Source organism: Hyla sarda, chromosome 2, assembly GCF_029499605.1.
Source record: "Hyla sarda isolate aHylSar1 chromosome 2, aHylSar1.hap1, whole genome shotgun sequence".
Lineage (NCBI taxonomy): Eukaryota > Metazoa > Chordata > Amphibia > Anura > Hylidae > Hyla > Hyla sarda.
Window position 1 is genome coordinate 248,537,051 of NC_079190.1, and position 24,586 is coordinate 248,561,636.

The window sequence follows — 24,586 nt, forward strand, 5'->3', positions numbered from 1 at the left end:
AAATACTTCAGAATCTCCGGTCTTCATTGGTATGAGAGGAATTATTCATTCTGGTTCTTCCAGTAGAACAAGCAATTCCGGTATAATGAATTATTCACATTACCCAGGGGTTTTCACTATTTATTACTTTCTTGAACTTTGGCTTTATAGTCAAGTGTTACAATAACAGGCCTTCCAATGTTCAGAGCCCCTTTAATTTATATTCAGGTGAAATAGCTGTAAATACTATAAGCAAAGCAGAAGAAAAGTGGTCAAAATGTACCCAGCTTCTTGTCTATAAAGTTTTCCCTCCTGGCAGCGCTTTCTGTATTATATTTTGTGCATCCTACAGAAAAAGGTAACATTTTTCATAGATCTTGTAATAAGTATTTACTGTATTTTTCACCCTATAGGACGCACCGGCGTATAAGAGGCACCCAATCTATAGGAGCAAAATCTAAAAAAATTAAGATTTTGAACCCAAAAGTGGTCTTCATTCAACCTGCGGACCTCCAGATGTTGCAAAACTACAACTCCCAGCATGCCCGGACAGCCAACGCTGGGAGTTGTAGTTTTGCAACATCTGGAGGTCCGCAGATTGAAGACCACTGCATAGGAGGTAATACTCACGTGTCCCCGCCGCTCCGGACCCGTCACCGCTGCCCTGGATGTCGCTCCATCGCTGTCGCCGTGTCCCCGTCGCTCCGGAACGTCTCTGCTGCTGGCCGAGTATCCTCGCTCTCCGTCGCCACCATCAAGTTGTTACGCACGCCGACGCACATACGCGACGATGTGATGACGATGGAGGGCACCGGCCATACAGGGGATCCTTGAACGGAGGCAGGTAAGGTCCCTCCCGGTGTCCTGTAAGCACTAACCCGGCTATTCAGTCGGGCTGTTCGGGACCGCCGCGATTTCACCGCGGCGGTCCCGAACAGCCGACTGAACAGCCGGGTTAGTGTCACTTTCCCTTCAGACGCGGCGGTCAGCTTTGATCGCCGCGTCTGAAGGGTTAATACAGGGCATCACCGCGATCGGTGATGTCCTGTATTAGCCGCGGGTCCCGGCCGTTGATTGCCGCAGGGACCACCGCGATAGGGGTGTATTCGCCATATAAGACGCACCGACTTTTTCCCCCCAGTTTTGGGGAAGAGAAAGTGCGTCTTATACGGCGAAAAATACGGTATCTCTCACGTGTATAGTATTTTCATTGGATAAAGTTGTGTTTACAAGTTGTCCCTATACTAAACACCATTAATATACTGAATGTGTTATAAGTGTGCGCAGAATAGTAACACATAGCAAGTGAATATGGATATTGTGAGAAAGAGCCTATTCATCCAAACCTCATAAATTCAGGAAGGTGGAAAATGTGTGAGGAGGAACTCCCAATTCACGAAAAGTCAAACCAGCAGACACAGGACTAAATGTCAAGTAGTGATTTGGGTTTAGTCATGAGGAACAAAGAGCTGAGAAAATAAGCAGTCAGACACTCCCAGAATGAAGAGGACTACAAGGTAGAAAAATATAAAAAAATCGGACTTTTCTCTTTCATTTTCCACAGTTTGTGCTTGTTAATCACATAACTAGACCCCCGGGTTAAGCAAACAGCGTGGGGGCTGGGTGTATATGCAAGTTAATAAAAAAAAAGAAAAAAATAGATGTATTTTGAATACTTTAATAAATTCACCCGTTGTGATGTTTTTGGAACGTCACTTTCATTTATATCAACAAACCATGACAAAGAATAATAATTCGAGTTAATAAGGCATTTTCTCTCCAGCAATCTGCCAGGAAGGTCAAGCCTTTCAAATGCTTACGAATATGTAACCCAGGAGAATGTTACCAAACAGTTAGGTTACATTCACACTTGGCATACACAACTTTCAAGACCCTTGCACTTTATTCACATTCTGTTATGTTGTGGTCTTCTGCACTCGATACCCCATGATGAGAATGTGAAAAGTGAAGTTTAGAATGCAAAGTATTCAGTCTTTGTTATGACACTTGAAATTAATATAAGAGATTATAGATCTGGCTGGATGTCCAGGCCGCACTTCACGACAACATTCACTTATTTATTTTATTTGTTTGTCACTGTACCAGTTTTTCGTGTCATTTTGTTCCGCAGGATTGGTTAATGTGAGGTAGCCTATCTGGGTGGAGGTGTGTTACCATCAGGTTCCTCGCCGCCCTACAATCCAGGACGTCTTCTGCATAGGTTCTGCAGGCTGATACCCTGGTTAATGCATAGATTGATGCCGGGGGCATTTGTGGTCCCTTAGTAGCTAAGACTAGCTTAGTAAATAGTAGCTGTGAGAAACAAGATTTTCAGTCTAATAAAACTATTATTGAGGTTTTTGGCCTTGATAAAGTAACTATAATGTCTTATAAGAATTATCTTTTATAAACATACAATAGACACCTATCTTTGATACAAGCTGTGTCAGCAGAGGTCCCGACCTTCAGAGGGGCTTAAAGGGGTACTACGCCCCTAGAATCTTATCCCCTATCCAAAGGATAGGGGATAAGATACCAGACCGCGGGGGTCCCGCCACTGGGGACCCCCGGGATCGTCGCTGCAGCACCTCGCTATCATTACTGCACAGATCAAACTCACTCTGTGCGTAATGACCGGCGATGCAAGGACCGGAGCATCGTGATGTCATGGCTCGGCCCCCTCGTGACATCACGGCCTACCCCCTCAATACAAGTCTATAGGAGGGGGCGTGGCAGCCATAAGATAGCAGACTTGCATTAAGGGGGCAAGCCGTGATGTCACGAGAGGGCGTGGCCGTGACATCACGATGCTCCGGCCCCTGTATCGCCGGTCATTACGCACAGAGCGAGTTTGCTCTGTGCAGTAATGATAGCGGGGTGCTGCAGCAGAGATCCCGGGGGTCCTTTGGATGGGGGATAAGATGCTAGGGGCAGAGTACCCCTTTAATCTTGCAGAACAACATTCAGGCAATCTCTATTATCTTTACAATCTTGGACAATTTCCTTTAAAGGAGATCTGCACCCCTTGACACTTATCCCCTATCCACAAGACAGGGAAAAAGTGTCTAATTGCGGGGTTTGAATGCTGGGAGCCCCCTGTGATCTTCTGCATGGGGCCCCGGCTCTCCCATGCAGGAGGCGTGTCGGCCGGAGCATGACACCGTGGCTGACACGCCCCCTCCATGTTTCTCTATGGGAGAGAGTATCCCCGCCTCTCCCATAGAGCTGTATGGTGGGGGCATGCCGAGTCCCATTCGGGAGATTGGTCCGACCACCCACGATCAGACACTTATTCTGTATCGGATAGGGAATAAGTGACTAAGATTGCAGTACTCCTTTAAGTGATACTTTTTGTAATACTGAAAAACATGTCTTGAATATCATTATTGAATATCATAAATATTTTTGAGTCTTGAATACTATTGGCTGTCACGCTGTCAACTCACTGTATAATTATTGTGCTGTTTATAAATAAACAAGAGAAGTGCTTGAACACATATTAAGCCTGCGTGTACTTCTCTGGTATGCTGTATTGATCAAATCTGCTCAAAATACCTGAACCATTGCACTCCCAGACTGATTAATTTGACAGTCTCAATTATAAGCTTTATGTATGGAGCAAAACAGTCACCTGCCCAATACCATTCCTACATTGAAGCATGGTGGTGGCAGCATCATGCTGTGCTAGTGTATTTCACTGACTGGGACAGGGAGACAGGTCAGGGCTGAGGGACAGCTGATATTTTCAAAGAAAATGTGATCCAGAGGGCTTTGGACCTCAGACTGGGCAGAAGGTTTACCTCTATTTAGGCGCAGCGCTGGACCTCATGCTATTTTTTGCACCTTTTCAATATTCACCTTTTTTTTAAAGAGCGTACAGGCCAGATGTTACGGGTTAGTCTTGTGCAGTGGTAATGAATTCATCAACTGTGACCGCTGTAAAAAAGTTGCAAAACCCATCATTAGGGCGCAATTCTACACCAGCCCAGACTTAGGCTGGGTTCACACTACGTTTTGTCCCATACGGGAGCGCATACGGCAGGGGGGAGCTAAAAGCTCGCGCTCCCGTATGTGACCGTATGCGCTCCCGTATGTCATTCATTTCAATGAGCCGACCGGAGTGAAACGTTCGGTCCGGTCGGCTAATTTTTGCGCCGTATGCGCTTTTACAACCGGACCTAAAACCGTGGTCAACCACGGTTTTAGGTCCGGTTGTAAAAGCGCATACGGCGCAAAAATTAGCCGACCGGACCGAACGTTTCACTCCGGTCGGCTCATTGAAATGAATGACATACGGGAGCGCATACGGTCACATACGGGAGCGCGAGCTTTTAGCTCCCCCCTGCCGTATGCGCTCCCGTATGGGACAAAACGTAGTGTGAACCCAGCCTTAGCCTAGCTTTTTGGTGTATGTGAAGAGTGAAATTTCTGAAAATGTGTATCCTCCACAAAATTTTACAAATGCCCTGCGATCATTTAATAAATTTGTCACGCAAAAAAAAAAAAATTCACTAAATCAAACGCAACTTAGTAAATGCATCTCCCCCCCCCCCCCCCCCCCAATGACCCTAAGCAGGACAACAAAGGGGTGGCTTAGGGACAGCTCTGTGAATGTCCAGCCAGAGCCCAATCTTGAACCCGGTTGAACATCTCTGGAGGGACCTGAAAATGGTCCAGGCCTGGCTAAATGCTCTGGAATATTAACTCAGAGACTCTGTTCCCAGGAGTAGCCTAAGGCATTGTTTGGTGCTTTACGGACTATTTCCTGGAGATTGCACTGTTAGGGCTATCTAGGAGGCCTGTAGCCTTATGAACTGTTATAAGGACGCTTTGTGGTTTGCCAGGGAACGCCAGATTATAAAACTCAAAGAGGATGTCTGTCCAGGACTGCCACAGGCTGGTCCACAGCCTGATGAGGAACTATTCAAGCAGGGACAGTCCAGTCGTCGAGGAGGAAGAGGATTAACAACATTTTGTTATTAAATGTGAAAAAGTGACAGGGAGTAAAGACTTTGCAAATGCACTGTAAGGGTACATTCCCACTAACAGCGGATTATGTACGTGTTAACATACAAGAAACAACAGACAGAGTATGGGAAAGTTTTTTAGGCATGCTCTGTGACCTTTCCAGAGATCAGTGTGCAGGGAGAGGGGAGGAGTGGAGATGTAACCATCACCTGTTGTGAATGGCTTAAAAGAGTATTCCAGGAATTTTTTAATTTGACTATGCTACAGGGGCTGTAAAGTTAGTGTAGTTTATAATATAGTGTCTGTACCTATGTTTCATGGTTGTCTTGCAATTCTTCTGTGATTTCCGCCCCAATATTTATTTTTAAAAGCATACAAAATTACTCAGGTCTCTCGATTTTCCAGGTTGTAGTGTGGCTGAGACATGACATCACTTGTCAGGTGTGCAAAGGGAACCTGTCCTGCTTCAATGGGTGTAGCGACCGCTGGGTGGGAGAGAGATCATTCTGCAATTAATAGTATTTTTGCAACAGATGTAGGCAACGTATGTTGAAAACACAAGTCTTTTGAATGGAATGCAGCTCATTTGTGTTTTAAAACGGTGGGGTGGCTGATGTGTGGGAGGGAGGAAAGTGACCTCAAACTTAGAAACAAGTAACTATGGGATGTGTAGTTTTAGAGAACAAACTAACAGGAAATACCCAGTTCACCAAAAAATAGCCACAGCGTTATGGTAATCTCACAACATAACCATTTAGTCCCAAGACAAGCATGGATCCTTCCTAAGCATGTCCATTACTATCTGGCAGGTAAGTACTTAAAAGGGTACTCTGCCCTTTTATTATTTTAATGTACTGCACATAAACAAATCCATTGTGGATTTGACCATTAATCCAGACTTAGAATCTATTTTCATTGGCAGAAAGAAGTCCCTGACATCAGAAGGTTTTTATTTTCTTTAACTCTGCACCACATTCTTCAGGACATGTGGCCTGTTTTTGTGCGACCCCTGGGCTGATAGGTGCATTTTTTTTCATGTACAAGGTGAGTGGTCATATTAGAGAGGCTTCTATCTGTGTGGACAACAGAGCAGGTCACTTTCCTCCGGTCTTTCCTTTTCTATTATCATACAAGTTGACAGTAACATCAAGCACCTTTGCAACTACCCAGCAAGATTAATGGTATAATCCTATTTTCAACAGACTTAGGGTACGGTCACGTGTGTATTTGTCCTGCAGATCTGCAGCAGATTTTGCTGTCCATTGACTTTAAGGCTAGGTTCAGACTACGGAATACAGAAATTCAGTCGTAAAATTTCCGTCCGAAATTCCACTTGCTAAAATGTCTAGTGTAGTGAATGGGTTTCCGTTCACAAATTCACACTTTGGAATTTGTGAAGCGGAAAATCCGCTTAGAAAATCCGCTTAGAAATTTCCGCCTGAAGAAAGGCGGTGCTCTTTCTTCAGGCGGAAATCCATGCGGAACACATTGCAGTCTATTGGAGACTGCAGTATCCGCGCGGTCCTTGCACCAACTGATTCAGCCGGCGCTGGCCGCACTCGGAATCTCCGGGCGGAAATTTTCTGCCTGGAGATTCCCTAGTCTGAACCTAGCCTAATGGGTAGCAAAATCTGCTACCGCAAATCTGCAGCAGAAAATACACACATGTGAACATCCCCTTTTGAAGTTAATGGGTATAAAATAGGAAGGAGCAAATGATGCGTGTAGACCTATGTGTAGTTTCAAAATGTAATAGGAAAAACACTAAGATCATAAAGCATACTTTTATTGGTGTAAAATAAAAGTATGTTTTATGATCTTAGTGTTTTTCCTATTACGAAGTTAATGGGTAGCAATATCAGCTGCACAAAATATGCAGCAGATTCTGTACATGTGAACGTACCCTGATAGTACAATTATATACCGAGAAAGTTAGACCAAAAAATAATGAATAATATTGTTTTCACATACACTAGAAAAACATGTTTAGAAAAGGACATCTTTGTTACACAAGTCCATACTATATACATCTTATTGGTGTTGTAGTAAAACTGTCCTAATGTAAACCTTTTCATTATTCATCAGCAACTACTAAGCGAGTCATGTAGTCAATTTATTGTGCTTCATTTATCAGAACATTCTTTTAATAAAACTATTTTTGTTGTCCATAGCAACCACACAAAACTTTTATTTTTTAAACTGCTCTGGAAAAAAGCTCTGGCTGCTATAGACAACAAAGACAGTTTTAGTGTTACAGGGTCAATAAAGGTGTTCCTTTGGAACGACAGTTGCAGCTCGACTGTTAAAACTGGAAAATCTGAGAATATCCTTAGGCTGGGTTGATATACCATTGGGGGAATCCCAGACATACATGTCTGACATACAGCTATGACGGAAGGCACTTAGTGGCATCCATCATGATGCATAGGGCCCCATGGTGTAAAAAAAACATAAAAATAAAAAATGTATATATTTTTTTTAATGGGCACTGTCATGATGAGCCTTGGCACAAAATGTTTATATGTCCTCCCATGCAATCTCATAGCCTGAGACGACCCCCCCCCCCCCCCCCTCACGAGACTGGCGCAATCAGGAGTCAAAATGCCAAAAGTCCTCTAGACTTGTATGTGGCTTCTGGCATTCCAACTATTAATTGTATGGGTCGTGTGTTAAACACAGTGTGAACTTAGCCTTTGGCTTATATACCTAATTCTATTTACATACAACTACTACAAACATCAAATACTAGTATAGAGGTTTGTACAGGTAGGTTTAGTCTGCGTTTATATTGAAGGACATAGCAACTAAATTATGTGAAGGAAAAATCGGCCAACAATGTAAACATCAAATGCTCAGAAATGGTTTCTTAACAGTCCAAACTAACATAGCATGTGTTCAACTTTTCTGGTTTTTAGTATTGTATCCGGAAGTGCAGGTGATGTAAGTCAATAAATCATTCCCCAGAACCCATCTAAGCAGAATTTTAGGTTGAAAACATCCTAATAAAAGGGCATCTCAGTTCCCAAACTGGTCAGTCTGGAAGAGCAAAAACATTACAGAACCAAGTGCTCCATATCTCAAATGCAGAATTGTTTTATTCATTTTCAAACACCTAAAATTTGAATCTAATTTTAACAATGTCAGCTCCCATCAGAATGAAATATACACCAAAGGCACAAATTTACATATTTGCCACACGAAAACCCTTAAACCATAGATTACAGCAAACTGTGGAAATTACTTTATGCACTCTTAAAATGAAATAAGTTTAAAGAGTTTGCCTACCTTTCCCAGCCAATTTACAATCTACATAAAACACTGAGTAACTCAAAGGGGTTATCTGCTAAATAAAACGTATCCCCTATACACAGGATGTGGAATAAGTGTCTGATAGCGGGGTGTCAGCCCTCTGGACCCCCCGCAATCTCCAGAACTAAACCAGACTAACCTCACCGAGAGCTTCAGCCGCTACTTTCCAAAATATACTAGTCTTGGTAGTAACTACCTGCTCAACCAATCACCGGCTGCAGTGAGGTCTTGCCTCAGTGGGTGTTTGGTTGAGCTGGAAGACTCTGCAGAGAACAATCTGTCTTGGAATGTGGGTGCTGAAGCGATCAGTGGTAAGAGACATGGTGTCCCAGCATTCGGACCTACCGTGATCAGACACCTATCCCCTATCACATGGATAGGGAATATGTTTTTATAAACCAGAAAACCCCTTTGACACACAGCTTTTCTTTTGTGATCCTGAGTTACAGCCTGTTTACTGCAGAGCTGCATTCACAATCATGCGTACTGCAGAGCTAAATTTCTTTGTTGGCTTACTACGTTAATCCGTCTTACACCAGACACTATATAGGTATTTATGTAGAAAAACATATTTCCCACTGCATTATAGAAGGTATTTGACATCAAACAGGTCATTTTTTTTCCCATTGACATCCAGAAGTATAAATACAGCTCTTATATAGAGACTTAAAATAAGTAATGTAATGTATTTTCAGTAAGTCAACAGCAGATGGACATGGCCTGTCCATAATCAAGCTATTATTATTATTATTATTAATAACGGTTAACTTAAGGAGAGGTCAGTGAATTTTTTCTTAACAGTCTTACAAATGTGAAACCAAGCAAAATATTGTACCCCCTTCTTCTATGTAACCATTCCTTTAAATATATTATTTGACATTATATTCTTACATGCCCAGGATTAGTCAATAGTTTCTATGTTAATATAATTACATTTAAAAAGTATGCCGAAAACAGGCCATGTAGTAACAAAACCCTATACTGAGATACTGTGTATTGTACAACCTAAGTCAAATATACTATATAGGAGATTGTATAGGTAATGTTATGTCCAAATGGTGTTTTCATTTTTTCTTTATTATTTTCTGATGCCGTGCTTATGAGAAAGGAGGAGAAAAAGCTTTTCAGTCTCGCTCTACTTTTTGAGCTCCTTTTGCTAAATAAATAGAAGATTGGATAAACAGTAATATTTAAATAAACTTTAGGGTGTCCGTACACAGTATTTTGTGCTACCCATCCCAGGGCAAAGACAAGTGCAGTTTTACAATGATGTTTCAGCTGTATATAAGCGATGCATATACTGTAGTATCAATGTCCTTCAACTAAATAAACTGCAAACCCAAAACGGCAGAAGTGTGGAATTTGCTGTAAAGCCGCTTACAATTTTACTGTGTATTTCACAGAAGTGCAACACAAACTGCTACATTTACGGACATTCTAAATGGACTTGTATATCAGGTTATCAAATGGAAACTTATTGTGGTTTCATCTCTAACTCGGACAACAGACCAAATGCATTTAGAATAGTCTGACGTTGGTAGAATGAATAACAGACTAGTTGCCAGAGTGGGGGAACTTGGAAAGGAAAAACAGGGGTCTGGTTTGTGAAGCTTTAAGGATACCATCAACCACAGTTCTTTCACCATGGACCACACAAAAATGCCATTATAGTAAGTTTTATAAAACACATTTACATTAGGTCTGCAAAATCAGTTGCTGTACCCACACGATGTCACAGATTTGTAGCGTTTTTCCCAATAACTTATTCACCTACTTTGCCCTAACGAGGTCTGATTCTTTAAACTGTCTTCTTGAAAGTTGTAATGGACAGAATACTTAGCTGTTTAGCAGCACAAAATATACAGTATAATAGTAATTCTCAGTAAAAATAGGAAAAAAGGGAATGTTAACCAAATATTATGATTGTAGCTTCTGAGGTTGTTGCCTTTGCAGTCAAATGGCCGAATAAGGTTTCTTCTAGGACAAGGCTAAGCGCACTGCTATACATTTAAGGTTTTTTGTTTTTTAGTAGACCAGTCTACAAAGTATACTGTAAAGAAAAAACAACATATTTTATCTGATCCTGCCATGGTTTAGAGTTATGAATGGGAGACATAACACACTTATCTGAATAACATATCTACCATTTGTTTGGAGTCTGCTCCTCAGTAAGCCCAGAGGTATTTTATTGATACTTGGAAAAGGAAAACTAAACTTCTCCCAAAGAAATCCATCTTAATTTGAATCTTTATAATGTTACACTGTATGTTATATTTATTGGATGGAATTATTGGTGTTTGTGGAAACCTATTTAGTAATATCTGAGTTTAGGAAATTGAGCAGTATCACTTCGACAGTCACTCTTACACTCTTTATAAGTGCCTGTTATGTCTGTTATGTGTTTTGGTGGTTTACACAGCAGGAACATAAGTGTCTCCTTAAATAGACTGAACTCAAAGCTATGCTCCAGCATACAAGCTTCAGGCAAAACCAAACAGAAAAATCAAGGGGAATAACTCTGCCTGACCACATACTCCCTAACAGCGTTTTAACATGCTTGAAGGACTGGCTCATCTAGATGTGTTCTGTCTAGACAGAAAAACTCCTAGCATTCAGTCAGCACCAATGTGTACTCGCTGGCTTACACCCTGTGCAGCTGACACTTAGCACTATTATTAAAGGGGATGTGACAGTATAATAGGGTGGCTGTAAAAGTTCTAGACTGGAGATGCTTGTTAACACTGCTTGCATGCCACTGATAAGTCACAGGTCTCTTCTGCAGCTTTACAGTCGTTTCTTGATGAGTTTTTCCAATTTTCTTATCCGTGAGGACTCCTGCTCAGGGGTCGGAGTTTGCAGAGTTCCAGAGTTGTTTTCAGCACCCGAAGGAGGATTTGGAAGCCTTTGTCTAAACAGGTCAAGCATGCTGCTCTGTTCACTTCTCTTCAGTCCCTGAAGAAAAAAATCGAGAACATGAAATAGAAGCAGAAAGCAGAACAGTAGCACATATATCACTTGTCATAATTCAGTGAGTTGAAGGAGACATGGCACTCCTTTTACCGTGGTTCACTAGAAGAATCCCACTGCCTTATAATACAAATACTTCTCCTTATGAGCAATCCACAGAGTTTTAGTGATATCTTAGTCTGAATATGTGACCAATTCACCTGGAGACAAAAATTCACTGATAAACAGTGATGTCACTGTAGAGAACAATATAATGAAGAGCTGCGGGGTCAGCAGACTGCCGGGGCCCATTCAGGGGACCGCTGGGACTCCCCGCAATCTATAACTTATCCCCTATCCTTTGGATAGGGGATAAGTTATCTTTCACTACACTACTCCTTTAAACAGCTTTGGATTGGCAAATGTGTATGCATAACTCAAAGCAAGAACATGAACTAGGAATGTGTTAAAATGTAGCAAAGTAAACTTATCTATACTTCTGCTACTAAAGCTCACAGAATTAGGATCACAATTCAGCAAGTCACACGGCATTTTTAGATTAAAAGATTAACCAAAGATTAACCAAAAGAAGATGAACCGCCATTTGTAATTCCCACAGATATATATTCATTTCATATCCTGAAGAAATTATTTGAGAGAAGCTTACTCTATTTACATAAAAGGAAAAATGAAAGGAGTGTGGGGGGAACGCGGTGCAGCTGCCTCTTGGGCCTAAAAAACCCTTCATAACAAATTATACAGCAAATGAGAACATAGGTAAATATCCGCCATAGCAGGTATTGGGAAATTTGTTTGGCAAATGAGAGTTTGTCAGTACTCATTATCCACTACATAGATAGTCCATATAACAAAGCTGACTGTACTAGCTGCTGACAAACATGGAAATCGTGTTACTGACACACAAGACAGAATGTTCATTTAAACCAAAGCTTTTGCCTGGATTTTGCACTACTGAAACTAAACCCAACCAGTTTCTCATTTATGAAATCCTTAGAAGGTTTGACATATTTTTGTAATTACACTTTGTACGTTCCCTAGCAAAGAGCAGTAAAAAGCAAAGGCATGCTATATGCCATTTATATGTAGAAGTAAAGCCTTTGTATAGCAAAATAGATCTTTATTAAGCCAGACTGTAATCCATTTAACTGTATAGAAAACTATATGTCTGTACCTTGGCTGGCCTCTGTGGGCTTAATTTACTTTCTTCTGCTGGTCAGCACTTTCTACAAAGTTAATCTAACAATGGCTTAAAAAAAAAAAAAAGATTCATCAGGAAGCAGATGTTCTCAAAACGCAAGGTTCTTCAACCCGAACTGAACACCCATCAGATCCATCTGAAAGCAGTAGAGATTTTAGTAATCACATGCAGCCTCTGTGCGTTGGTGGAAATGCAGAGGATTTTCTGCAGCAGGAAATCTAAAAGTGTGTTTCCACAGATATTGTGCAATTTTAGTTTGGAAAATGTGCAATTTTCATAGAGGATTCTATCTGGATATCAAATTCCTCAGACAAAAAAACAGATTAGTCAACAAGGACATAGATTATTGAACAGAGAGGTATCATCTACGCAAGCTAGCTGTATTCTGAGGGTTCTCTAAAATTGTTTCAGCAACCTAGGGCAGAATTATGCTTTCTTAATGCTGTTTCTACCAGCACTTTAAGTAACATGCCCTCCAGATGAAAGCTACGGAGCTGGATTTAGATAAATTGGTTTTGGAAGTAATGGATGCCATGCTGCAGTCTAATAACTCCAGGGGTCTGACTTCTTGGACTGCCAAGTTCCTATCTGTAGTCTTGGAGTATCCCAAGAAGCATGTTAGATCTCAATGGGTGATGTATGTAAATCCACTTTCCGTCGATCAATGAAGGATTAAGTGTCTTCTTTAAAAATAAATTGTCTCTTGGGGTGACCCAAAGTTGGTCCGGGGTTGTACTCATGAACTTTTGTGGAAAATCTGTAGTGAGTGCACAGTCTGTCTATATAACAGTGTTTAACTCCTTAACGACCATGGACATAAATGTACGTCCTGGTGCGGCGCTCCTTAGCGCACCAGGACATACATTTATGTCCTGTGTATGACCGCGAGCATCGGAGCGCTGTTCACGTCATACACTGCAGGTCCCAGCTGCATTTTTTTTTTAAATCAACTGGTGCCAGAAAGTTCTTCCACTACTTTTTAGGGGAGGTATACTACAGAGGAAATGCTTTTCTTTTTGGATTTATCTTCTGTCACAACCACAGTGCTCTCTGCTGACCTCTGCTGTCCATTTTAGGAACTGTCCAGAGCAGAATATGTTTGCTCTGGGGATTTTCTCCTGCTCTGGACAGTTCCTAAAATGAACAGTAGCGGTCAGCAGAGAGCACTGTGGTTGTGACAGAAGAGAAATCCAAAAAGAAAAGCATTTACTCTGTAGTATACAGCCCCTGAAAAGTACTGGAAGGATTAAGATGTTTTTAATAAAAGTAATTTACAAATCTGTTTAACTGTCTGGCACCAGTTGATTTAAAAAAAAAAAAAAAAAAAGGTTTTCCACGGGAGTACCCCTTTTAGCCTACTGGGCACATAGTTCACCAGAGGTTTACAGGCTGCCACTAGAGTCCTCTTCAACTCCACCTTGATGACATCACAGATCTGGTGGATGTTAGAGACCTTGTGCTCCTATACCTTCAGTTTGAGGATGCCCCACAGATGCACAATAGGGTTTAGGTCTGGATACATGCTTGGCCAGTCCATCACCTTTACCTTCATCGTATTTAGCAAGGCAGCAGTTGTCTTGGAAGCGATTGGGGTCATTTTTATGTTGAAATACTGCTCTATGGCCCATTCTCCAAAAGAGAGAAAATCATGCTTTGCTTCAGTAACAGTACATGTTGGCATTCATGGTTCCCTTGAAGAGCTGTAGCTCCCCAGGGCCAGCAGCAATTATGCAGCCCTAAACTATGACACTACCACCACCATACTTGGCTGTAGACAAGACACACTTGTCTTTGTACTCCTCATCTGGTTACTGCCATACACACTTGACACCATCTGAATCAAATAAAGTTTTTATCTTGGTCTCATCGGACTACAGGACATGGTTCCAGTAATCTATGTCCGTAGTCTGCTTGTCTTCAGCAAACAGTTTGCAGGCTTTCTTATGTCTCATTTTTAGAAGAGGCTTCCTTCTGGGATGACAGCCATGCAGACCAATTCGATGCAATGTGCAGCGTATGGTCTAAGCACTGACAGGCTGACCTCCCCCACAACCTCTGCATCAATGTTGGCAGCACTCATACCTCTATTTCCCCAAAGACAACCTCTGGATATGACACTGAGCATGTGCACTAAAATTTTTTGGTCGACCATGGCAAGGCCTGTCTAGGGTAAAATCTGCCCTTTGAAATTGCTGTATGGTCTTGCCCACCGTGCTGAAGCGCAGTTTTAGGGTGGGTCTTGGATTTCGTCTTATAGCCTAGGCCATGTTAATGTACAACAATTCTTTTTTCTAAGAGAGTTCTATGCCATTAGGTGCCATTACCTGCTCCATTCACACCTGAGACCTTGTAACAAGAACAAGTCAGGTGACACTAGGAAAGGAAAATGGCTAATTGGGACCAATTTGGACATTCCACTTAGGGGTGTACTCCCTTTTGTTGCCAAGGTTTAGACATTACTGGCTGTGCTGAGTTATTTTGAGGGGGCACAACATTAAACACTGTTATACAGACTGTGCACTAACTACTTTACATTGTAGCAGGGTGTCATTTCTTCAGTGTTGTCACATGAAAAGATATAATAAAATATTTCCATAAATGTAAGGGGTGGACTAACTTATGAAATACTGTATATTTGTTCAAAATTCTGTGAGTCTTATTTGATAATATGAATTTTAGTAACAGTTGAGTAATTTCTCTTTTTATGCAGGGCTCCAGATTGTCTGCCTATATTTAAGTAATAATTTAAATAAGTTAAATAATACATATTTGAATGACTGCGGCTCCCTCTGGGGAGATCTTAGGGGCTTCCTTTTGACCAATTTATTATATTAAATGAAAGAGGCTGTATACATCTGTATGCAGTATATATGAAACCCCTAACTATGGCTACTTCATTTTATGATTTTATGAAAACAATAAATAAACTTTATTAAAGCATCTGACTCAGTACTTGATACAAGTGCTACAGAAAAACAAAATTTTTTTTAGGGAAAACGTATGAACAATAAAACCTTCATATCATTTTATTTCATTAACCAATTCTATTGAGTATTGCTTTGCTTTTAAAGGGGATGTCCAAACAAATAATAAAATATAATACGGCAACTAAATGATATAATGTTATTAGCCATAATGCACAGATATCTCCATATCAGCTCAGCTCTTTTCCTATCCCTGCTCCCCCCCTTCCCTCCTGTCTGCTCAGAATAGGGCCATTGAAGTGCAGAGGGGTAGCTCATATTACTGTTCATTACATTTTAAGGCAGACAGAAAACTTTCTCAGTCACGGTAGTTTCAGTCAGAAAAGGCTCACTGTCTGTTGCCTTAAAATCTAATGAGCAGTAATATAAGCCCCCCCCCCCCTTTTACATCAATGGTCTCTTCCTAGCAGACAGGAGAGGGGACGATGAGGCATGGGACCCTTGCTTTCAGAGACTGTGACGCTACCTCACAGCTAAAGCCAGGCAGGGCAAGCCGTTAATGGAAGATTTGTGCAGTATGGCAAATAACATTTTATTAGTAAGTTGCTTTATTATATTTTCTTGACATCATACACAGGTTGTTTCTGGACAACTCCTATGTTTAAAAAGTGATTGAAAAATTAGGACAAATAGTTCAATAAACCTTTGTTTCACTATAACCTGAAAAAACAATTCTATTCCAAAAAAAAGGAAACAAGTTATTATCCTTGGAGGCACATTCCCAGACAGTGTACTGTATGTTTACAGCATAGTCAAAATATTAGAATTGCTTCTAATGCATAAGAAACAGATCTGCATCCTGAGTAACAAATACAAGCCATTAAAATGTGGCCAAGGCTCACTCAGATGGAAGGAATAATCTCTCTTAAAATGTCATGCTATTCTTATACATGACAAGACAAAGCTGTGCTAACACAATACTTCTACCCACTTCCTGTGTTCTTACCTTCATCTCCAATATCTTCTGAAAAGTCTCAGTGTTGCAGTCAGCAAGTAGTTTAATGTAGTTATCCACAAAAACAACAGAGTTCTCATGAGGAGCCATCACCACCTGAAGAGCCAGGAGACAGACACAAATATCATTACACACATAGGCATTCCAAACATTATAGTCAGATTTTCTTTTCTTATCAACAAAGACACTGCAAGAATATCTATAAGCAATTTTCACACTGTTAGAATATTTTAGGAACCCAGTATAAAGCAAGTGTTTCAGAAATTATTTATAGTTATATAATTATTAGAATGACATTTCAAGACCGCACATGCCATACTGACCACTCTTCAGAATTGGTAACCGAAATGTGTTTGATCATAGACGATTTACTATAAGGCAGAAGAACCATACTAAGTTAGCTCTCTTGGCTCAACACTGCTCCTGCTTAAAGGGGTACTCCGCCCCTAGACATCTTATCCCCTATCCAAAGGATAGGGGATAAGATGTCAGATCACCGCGGTCCCGCTGCTGGGGAGCCCCGGGAGCGCTGCTGCGGCACTGCGCTATCATTACTGCACAGAGCGAGTTCGCTCTGCACGTAATGATGGGCAATACAGGGGCCGGAGCATAGTTACGTCACGGCTCCGCCCCTCTTGACGTCACGGCCCGCCACCCTCAATACAAGTCTATGGGAGGGGGCGTGGCGGTCGTCACGCCCCCTGCCATAGACTTTCATTAAGGGGACGGGCCGTGATGTCACGAGGGGCGGAGCCATGATGTCACGCTGCTCCGTCCCCTGTATCGCCCGTCATTATGCACAGAGCAAACTCGCTCTGTGCAGCAATGATAGCGCAGTGCCGCAGCGGCGCTCCCGGCGGTCCCCAGCAACGGGACCGTGGCGATCTGACATCTTATCCCCTATCCTTTGAATAGGGGATAAGATGTCTAGGGGCGGAGTACCCCTTTAAGTACAGAGAAAGTTCTAATTTAGGGACACTGGGGGACATTTATCATTAGCTTTACACCACTTTACTGTTCTAAATGTCCCTGCAAATTTTGCGCAATTAAATTTTTTTTGCACAAGTTTTGGTAGAACATCTTTCAAAGTTGTCTACTGTTTGATGCACATTACACCACTATTTGAAGTGGAGCTGTATTTATTATTTGTGCAAAATAAATCTTGAAGGTTTTTTTTGCGCATGTGTACGACAGCTAACAGGACATGTACAAATGTGTCAGATGCCAGAGCACAAAGCTTAAAATTTGGAGAAACTGTGTAAAAATACACCAAGCAAATGGGTAAAATCTCTACTACCTCATACCAACATTGATAAATGTCACCCAGTATTCTGTCTTTGGTATGTATCCCTCTCTTTTCACAAAGTACTCGCAGTGTATTCAAAGATATACAACGTGTGGTCTGTTACTGCCATGTTTTACACTATTTATTTCTTATTATCAAATTAAAATAATGTATTAAAAAAATTTAGAGCGGAAGTTTTCGATCTAGAAAATAGATTATGTTACATACATACATGCATGCATACAAATAGGCAGTAAAGTTTTAATAAACTTTCCATAAATCCACAGTAAAAGTGAATGTAAGAAACTCTGTAAAACAGTTAAACCTCTTTAAGACCACTATCCCCTTCTACAGACTAGATTTTGTGCTTTCGATTTTTAGCCCTCCAAACATTATGCATAATGGTTGTTTTTAGAGATGAGCGAACTTACAGTAAATTCGATTTGTCACGAACTTCTCGGCTCGGCAGTTGATGACTTTTCCTGCATAAATTAGTTCAGCTTTCAGGTGCTCCGGTGGGCTGGAAAAGGTCGATACAGTCCTAGGAGACTCTTTCCTAGGAATGTATCCACTTTTTCCAGCCCACCGGAGCACCTGAAAGCTGAACTAATTTATGCAGGATAAGTCATCAACTGCCGAGCCAAGAAGTTTGTGATGAATCAAATTTACTGTAAGTTCGCTCATCTCTAGTAGTTTTCTTTAAGAACACCACTCCTACAGATGACATCTCACTGTATATATTATAAGAGAAAAAAGGTTAATTCTTAACTCCTGTGGCTACTTTCCTGCTCCCTGTCCACACTACATATTACAGCTGCCCATAGCAGTCTATGGAGGGGAGAGGGTGGAGTGTCTGGAGAAATACAAACGCAGACCGAGACAATCTAGGAAGAGTTATATTTTACTCCAGTGCTTGATTCAGAGCTACTCATGTACACACAAAAGCTTATCCTAACATTTTACCTAAATGTCTAAGTACGCTTTAATTTCATGTATATATATATAGTTCGTGATGAATCTAACTTCTAGAAAACAAACACCTGAAATTTAGTGAAGTGCTTTCCTTTCCAACCTACTGAGATGCGTTTGTTTTGTAAGGCTGCTTCACACCATGATTTGAGTGTCTACTGAACAGATACGATTTCAGAAGCTCAAATTGTCTGAAATCGGATCTGCACAGACATGTACGAGCCCATTAACTATTATGGAGCTGTGGACCCGATCGTAGTCTGCTAGTGACTACTATCTGGTCATTTTCTCAGCATGTCAGATTTTTGACACTGACTGAAAATCGTGGTCTGCCAAAATGACCAGATCGTAGTCACTAGCTGACTACGATCGGGTCCGCAGCCCAATATTAGTTAATGGCTCCGTATCCGTCAGTACCTGTCCGTGCACAGATACGATTTCAGGTGATTTGAGCTTCCGAAATCGTATCTGTTAATCAGAAGCCAAATCGTGGTGGGAATGCAGCCTTACATAGATAAACAGACATTAATATATTTTAAACGCTAAACAAGAATAATACATACAAATTAGATTAAATTCATACAAATTAGAATTCCCATATAAAATCTCCATAATAACCAGGTTGGAGAAGACCTCAAAGGGGTATACTGCAAAAACATATAGCATTGCTTACCTGTCTGCCCCAGTTCTGAAACCTCAAAAAAGCCATTTGCTTTGGGGGTCTTAGTCCCATACTACCTGGGACAGCAGTTGCTCAGCATTACAATTACCAGAATGCATTGCTTTTCCTCTTCATAACAGTCCTCCCACCCTGGCTTCTCCCTTTCTACAGCAATATATATGTGTATATGATAGGGAGATGATTATGTAGGCTGTAGTGGTTAGAGCAGATTATGTACACGTGAAATTGTATTTAAATAAGACTCTTTCCAAGATATATAACTATTTAACCCTTAGAGGTCATTGGACATAAATGTACATCCTGGTGCCCTGGTACTTAACGCCCCAGGATGTACATTTACGTTCTGAGCAGTGGTCTGACTATGAAGCGAGTGCAGGAGCTGAGCTGCTTTATAGACTGTACATGCAATCTCACCGTTCTCTGTCATTAACCCTTTAAGTGCCCTGATAAATAGTGATCACAGAACTTAAGCATCGCAATGACATCCCCCCGAACCTACTGCCAGGATCCCCATAACATGTATGCAGGGGTCCAATTAGATTGTTTGTCCAATGGAGATGCCCTCACCTGCTCCGTATAGGTCCCGGCTCTGATCTGCTGATAGAGTCTTCTGAGCCAGGCTCAATCAGCAGATCGCCGATAACACTATCAATGTTACTAATCTACGTATTGTATGTAAAAGTCCCCCATGGGGAGCATAAAAAGTGTAAATATAAAAAAAATATATATAATAATAATAATTATAATAATAATAAGCCTCTCCCCTAAATAAAAATCACCAATTTTTCTCTTTTTTTATTACAAAAAAAAATTGGTATCTCCATGTACACAAATTAAAACAAGGTTTCTAATGCCATAGCGGGAACTTTATATATATATAAATATATATAAAACAATTATTAAATAAAAGTCCAAAATTGCTGATTTTTGGTCAAATTTGAAATAAAAAGTAGTGATGAAAAAGTCATATGTGCAAAAGTGGTACAGATGAAAATGACACATCATGGTGCAAAAAAATGACCCTTATACAACCCTGAACAAGGTAAAGTAAAAGTTATAAGGGTCAGAATACAGCAATTTAATTGTACTTGTTTTGTTAAAAGAGTTTGTTTAAAAAGTCTTTTGGTGCAGTTTGAGGATACATATAGATTAGTATATTTTTTATTTCTGCAGCTTGAATATTTAAAAAGAAAAAAAAAAAAAAAAAGCACTTTTCTGCTTTTTTGTTTATTGCTACATTTGACAGGAAATAACCTGTTTTTGTTTTCTAAACTAATCTGTTGACCATGCCATGTTATTAGACAACAGCAATCTGTTCTGTTGAACAGACCGAATTAAAGGTTCTTGCGATCTTGCCTGTGCTTTAGAGGATGCCTAAGAACTAGAGCTGTAAATGATAGCCCTGGTTGTTACTGGAGGAGTGGGCAAAGAGCCTCAAACTCCCCTCAAAAAGATGTTGCTGTAGACTGAAGACCTACCGTATATCAAAAGACAGTGTGCAGTTAAAGGGGTACTCCTGTGGAAAACTTTTTTTTTTTTCTTAAATAAACTGATGCCAGAAAGTTAAACAGATTTGTAAATTATGTCTATTAAAAATCTTTACCCTTCCAGTGCTTTTTAGCAGCTGTATGCTACAGAGGAAATTCTTTTCTTTCTGAATTTCTTCTTTGTCTTGACCACAGTACTCTCTGCTGTCACCTTTGTCTATGTCAGGAACTGTCCAGAGCAGGATAGACTGCAGCATAGCAGCAGAGAGCACTGTGGACAAGACAAAAAAGAAATTCAAAAAGAAAAGAATTTTCTCTGTAGCATACAGCTGCTAAAAAGTACTGGAAGGGTAAAGATTTTTTAATAGAAGTAATTTACAAATCTGTTTAACTTTCTGGCACCAGTTGATTTAAAAAAAAAAAAAAGTCTTCCACCGGAATACTCCTCTAAGGAGATAAAGTGTTAATATTTCTACATGTTGCATATTATTTTTTATGTATCTGGCTAGATTGGAAGGGAACATTTAACCTTATCTATTCAACAAATTATCCTCAAGGCACCGGCATAATATTCAAAAAGTTTGTCTGCACCCAACACAGGACTTTCGTAACAAGGCTTGTGAGCTTGATAGTATTTCTGTTATCTATATATATACAGTTACACAGTGTACACGATTTTAACAGATTAGGTGGGGGATGTGACAGAATTTTCCAAAGGGTATTTAAAAGTCTAGCAGACTGGATAATCAAAATGCTTATGACCAACTAAACTTCTGGGCTTAAGGCCCATCCTAAACGTGGAATGTGCAATAGAGGATCTGCCAGCCGACTGCACAGCTTCCAGAAAACCCCAAAGCGCATTCCAGCTCCCCAGGGATATTTTGTGGTTTATGAAAGGACACGGAAACTATACACAGATTTTTTTCTGCCACACTTTAAGTTAAGATATATAATACAATAAAGATACCCAGCTGTGTGTTTAAAAAAACAAACAAACATTTACATGTGCAATAAACAGTCAATATGGATACTTACATCTTTACTATTATTGTACACACTACTAAAAACTTTATTAGCCTAACAGTAGTAGCAAGCATTTAGAGCAGTGGTTCCCAACCTTTTTCGCGACTGTACCCCCTAAGGGTGAAAGTATGTTGGTAGATACCCCTTGCGCGGAACTTATGTTCGAGGGGTACTCGCGGACAAAATAAGTAATAAAAGTACTTAATTTCATAATGGCGTGTGCTTACCTTTCTAATGCGATACTTAATCCCCTTGTGCCATTATTCCCCCCTCCATCTTAATCCCTTTTTGACATTATCCCCCTCCATCTTAATCCCCTTGTGCCATTATTCCCCCCTTCGATCCCCCTGGGCTAGTATATGAGATACATACAATAACACCCTCCCATACTCCCTTGTTAGACTTAATTTATAGGCTAGGCAGAGGCTTACCAGGCCCGTGCCTATCCCATTCGGCGGAAGTTGGAGGGCCACACTGATGTCCTTTTCACCGTGCCGGCACCTCTGCGCAATGTCAGGGAGGTCAAACGTCAGGCCCTGCAGCTACTGCAGCTCACGTAAGGTGGCCACGGTACAAGATAGTGAGCTGCCGTGGTGACTGTGGCGTTCAATCCCCACTCTGCGTTGACAAATACTGACCAATGCATGGCCGGTATTTGTCAGCGAATTGTCGTACCGCCGCATAACCCTTGACGTACCCCTGGGGTACGCGTACCAATGGTTGAGAAACCCTGATTTAGAAGACAACCACTCACACATTACAAGTGAACAATTCAACACACATAGGAACAATCTGCACATGAATGATGAACAGTATTTCACTTTATTAAATGAAAACAGTCACATGTTTGCTCCGTACTAACCACAGGTACTGATGGATAGTGCGGGAGACGCTGATTCCTATGATCCCTACCTTGGCCGAATCGTCCGGCCGTTCCCCCGCAATCTTAGTTTTATTATATCTGGAAATGTGGCTGTAACTGGGATGGGCGGGGTTTCTGTAGCTTAACTGGCATTGACGTCAGCACCGCCCGCTTATGAATATTCATCCCCCCTCACTCCAGCTCTCTCTCTCTTCGCCGCTCCTAACTGGTCTTCACTGCGCATGCGCCGCTTCCTGACATGCGCAGTGAAGAAGAGTTAGGAGTGGAGAAGAGAGAGAAAGCTGGATGGAGGGGGGATGAATATTCATAAGCGGGCGGCGCTGCGGACGGGCAGCGCTGACGTCAGTGCCAGTTAAGCTACAGAAGCCCCGCCCGTGCCAGTTACAGCCACATTTCCAGATATAATAAAACTAAGATTGTGGACGAACGGCCGGACGGATCCGGCCAAGGTAGGGATCATAGGAATCAGCGTCTCCTGCACTATCCATCAATACCGGTGGTTAGTGCGGGAGCAAACATGTGACAGTTTTCCTTTAAAGGAGTACTCCGGAGCGCTGGTACTTAAAAAAAGTTACCTCATCAAAGACCTTTCCAACGATACCTCATTTGTCAAATTTGGCCCAGCCATTCTCTTGTAATTGCCACCTGTAGCAGTAAGCAGCCATGTCATAAAGACTACATTTCCCATGACTCCCTGCGCCAGCTTCCTGTTAGCTGCTGCTCTCTCCCCCTCCTCTCCCCCCCCCCCAAGAAATTATAATAAATTATAATAAAATGTCGCCCACAGCTCCTTCCTCCTCCTTCCATGTGCCCACTAGCGCAGTGTTTCCCAACCAAGGTGCCTCCAGCTGTTGCAAAACTACAACTCCCAGCATGCTTGCACAACCCGCAGTGACTCATAGGAGCGATGAGTCACCAGGCGAAGATGGCGCCGGATCGTGAGGAAGACGCGGTCAAGCGTCATCAGAGGACCCAGCTTCCGGCCAGATGGAAAAGTGAGGAGAAGTCCGGGAAAAAGCCGACATGGACAACGTGAGTACATTACAATGTTATATAACTTTGATTTATGCTTCATTTCCCCCCCTAATAGGTTACCATCAGAGTACTCCTTTAACATAATTATTAGATAATATGGCCCCTCGAATTATTGTAGTCCAAAACTTATACATTCCAAATTCTCTTATGCAAAGGACACATACCTGCATACACTAAATACTTGATTCATGACCATTTCTATTTCACATGTACCATATTAGCTGCAGATTTACTGCCGCACTCGCTCACCTAGTGTAGTGTACACTGATTAACACAGCAGAAAACCTGCAGCTTACTGTATTTACAGAGTGTTTTAGTATTTCTGATTTATTTTTTCTTTACAGACTTAATAGCTTCAATGCATTAAGCACATGTGCCCTTAATGAACCGCCCTTTTTACGACACGACTGTCACCCAGCTATCCGCCCCAGGAAAAAATGTTTTGTTTCTTCGCTTCATCGTACATTTAATGGTAAAATTAAAGGTGTCACTGCAAAAGTACAATTGGCCCCACAAAAAATAGGTCCTAACATGGCTCAATGGATAGAAACATATCACATGCTTGTTTAGGCTCCCATCAGCACCCCGGTCTTCCTTTCGGAGCAGACATCATTTGACTGCTGTAGCCAATTAACAGCTTTTATGGTCATGTGGCGTACACTCTGGGCAACACCACTCAGTGTGACAGCCGAGTTCTCAGACTGGCAACCCCTCTAAAAGGAAGACTGGGGTGCCAACGGGAGCTTGAATGGGGGATCATTGTGGGATTGGAAGGTGAGTAACTGCTAGTTAATAATTTTAAAGGACTTGGGGTGGCTTTTAAAAAAATAAAAAATAAATCTAAAAGATGGCTAATCCCTTT

General features: G+C 41.3%; 1 protein-coding gene across 1 annotated transcript in view; it reads right to left on the bottom strand.

The window, feature by feature from the left end:
• Nucleotides 1–8,016: 8,016 nt before the first annotated feature.
• The window catches only part of VPS53 (VPS53 subunit of GARP complex), a 197,862-nt gene continuing 181,292 nt past the window's right edge, over nucleotides 8,017–24,586 (bottom strand). The window contains exons 21-22 of the mRNA XM_056556902.1: nucleotides 16,352–16,456; nucleotides 8,017–11,208 (exon numbers count right to left, since the gene is read on the bottom strand). Of these exons, the coding sequence (XP_056412877.1) occupies nucleotides 11,041–11,208; nucleotides 16,352–16,456 (273 nt within the window). The 3' untranslated portion in view covers nucleotides 8,017–11,040. The remainder of the gene's footprint in view (nucleotides 11,209–16,351; nucleotides 16,457–24,586) is intronic.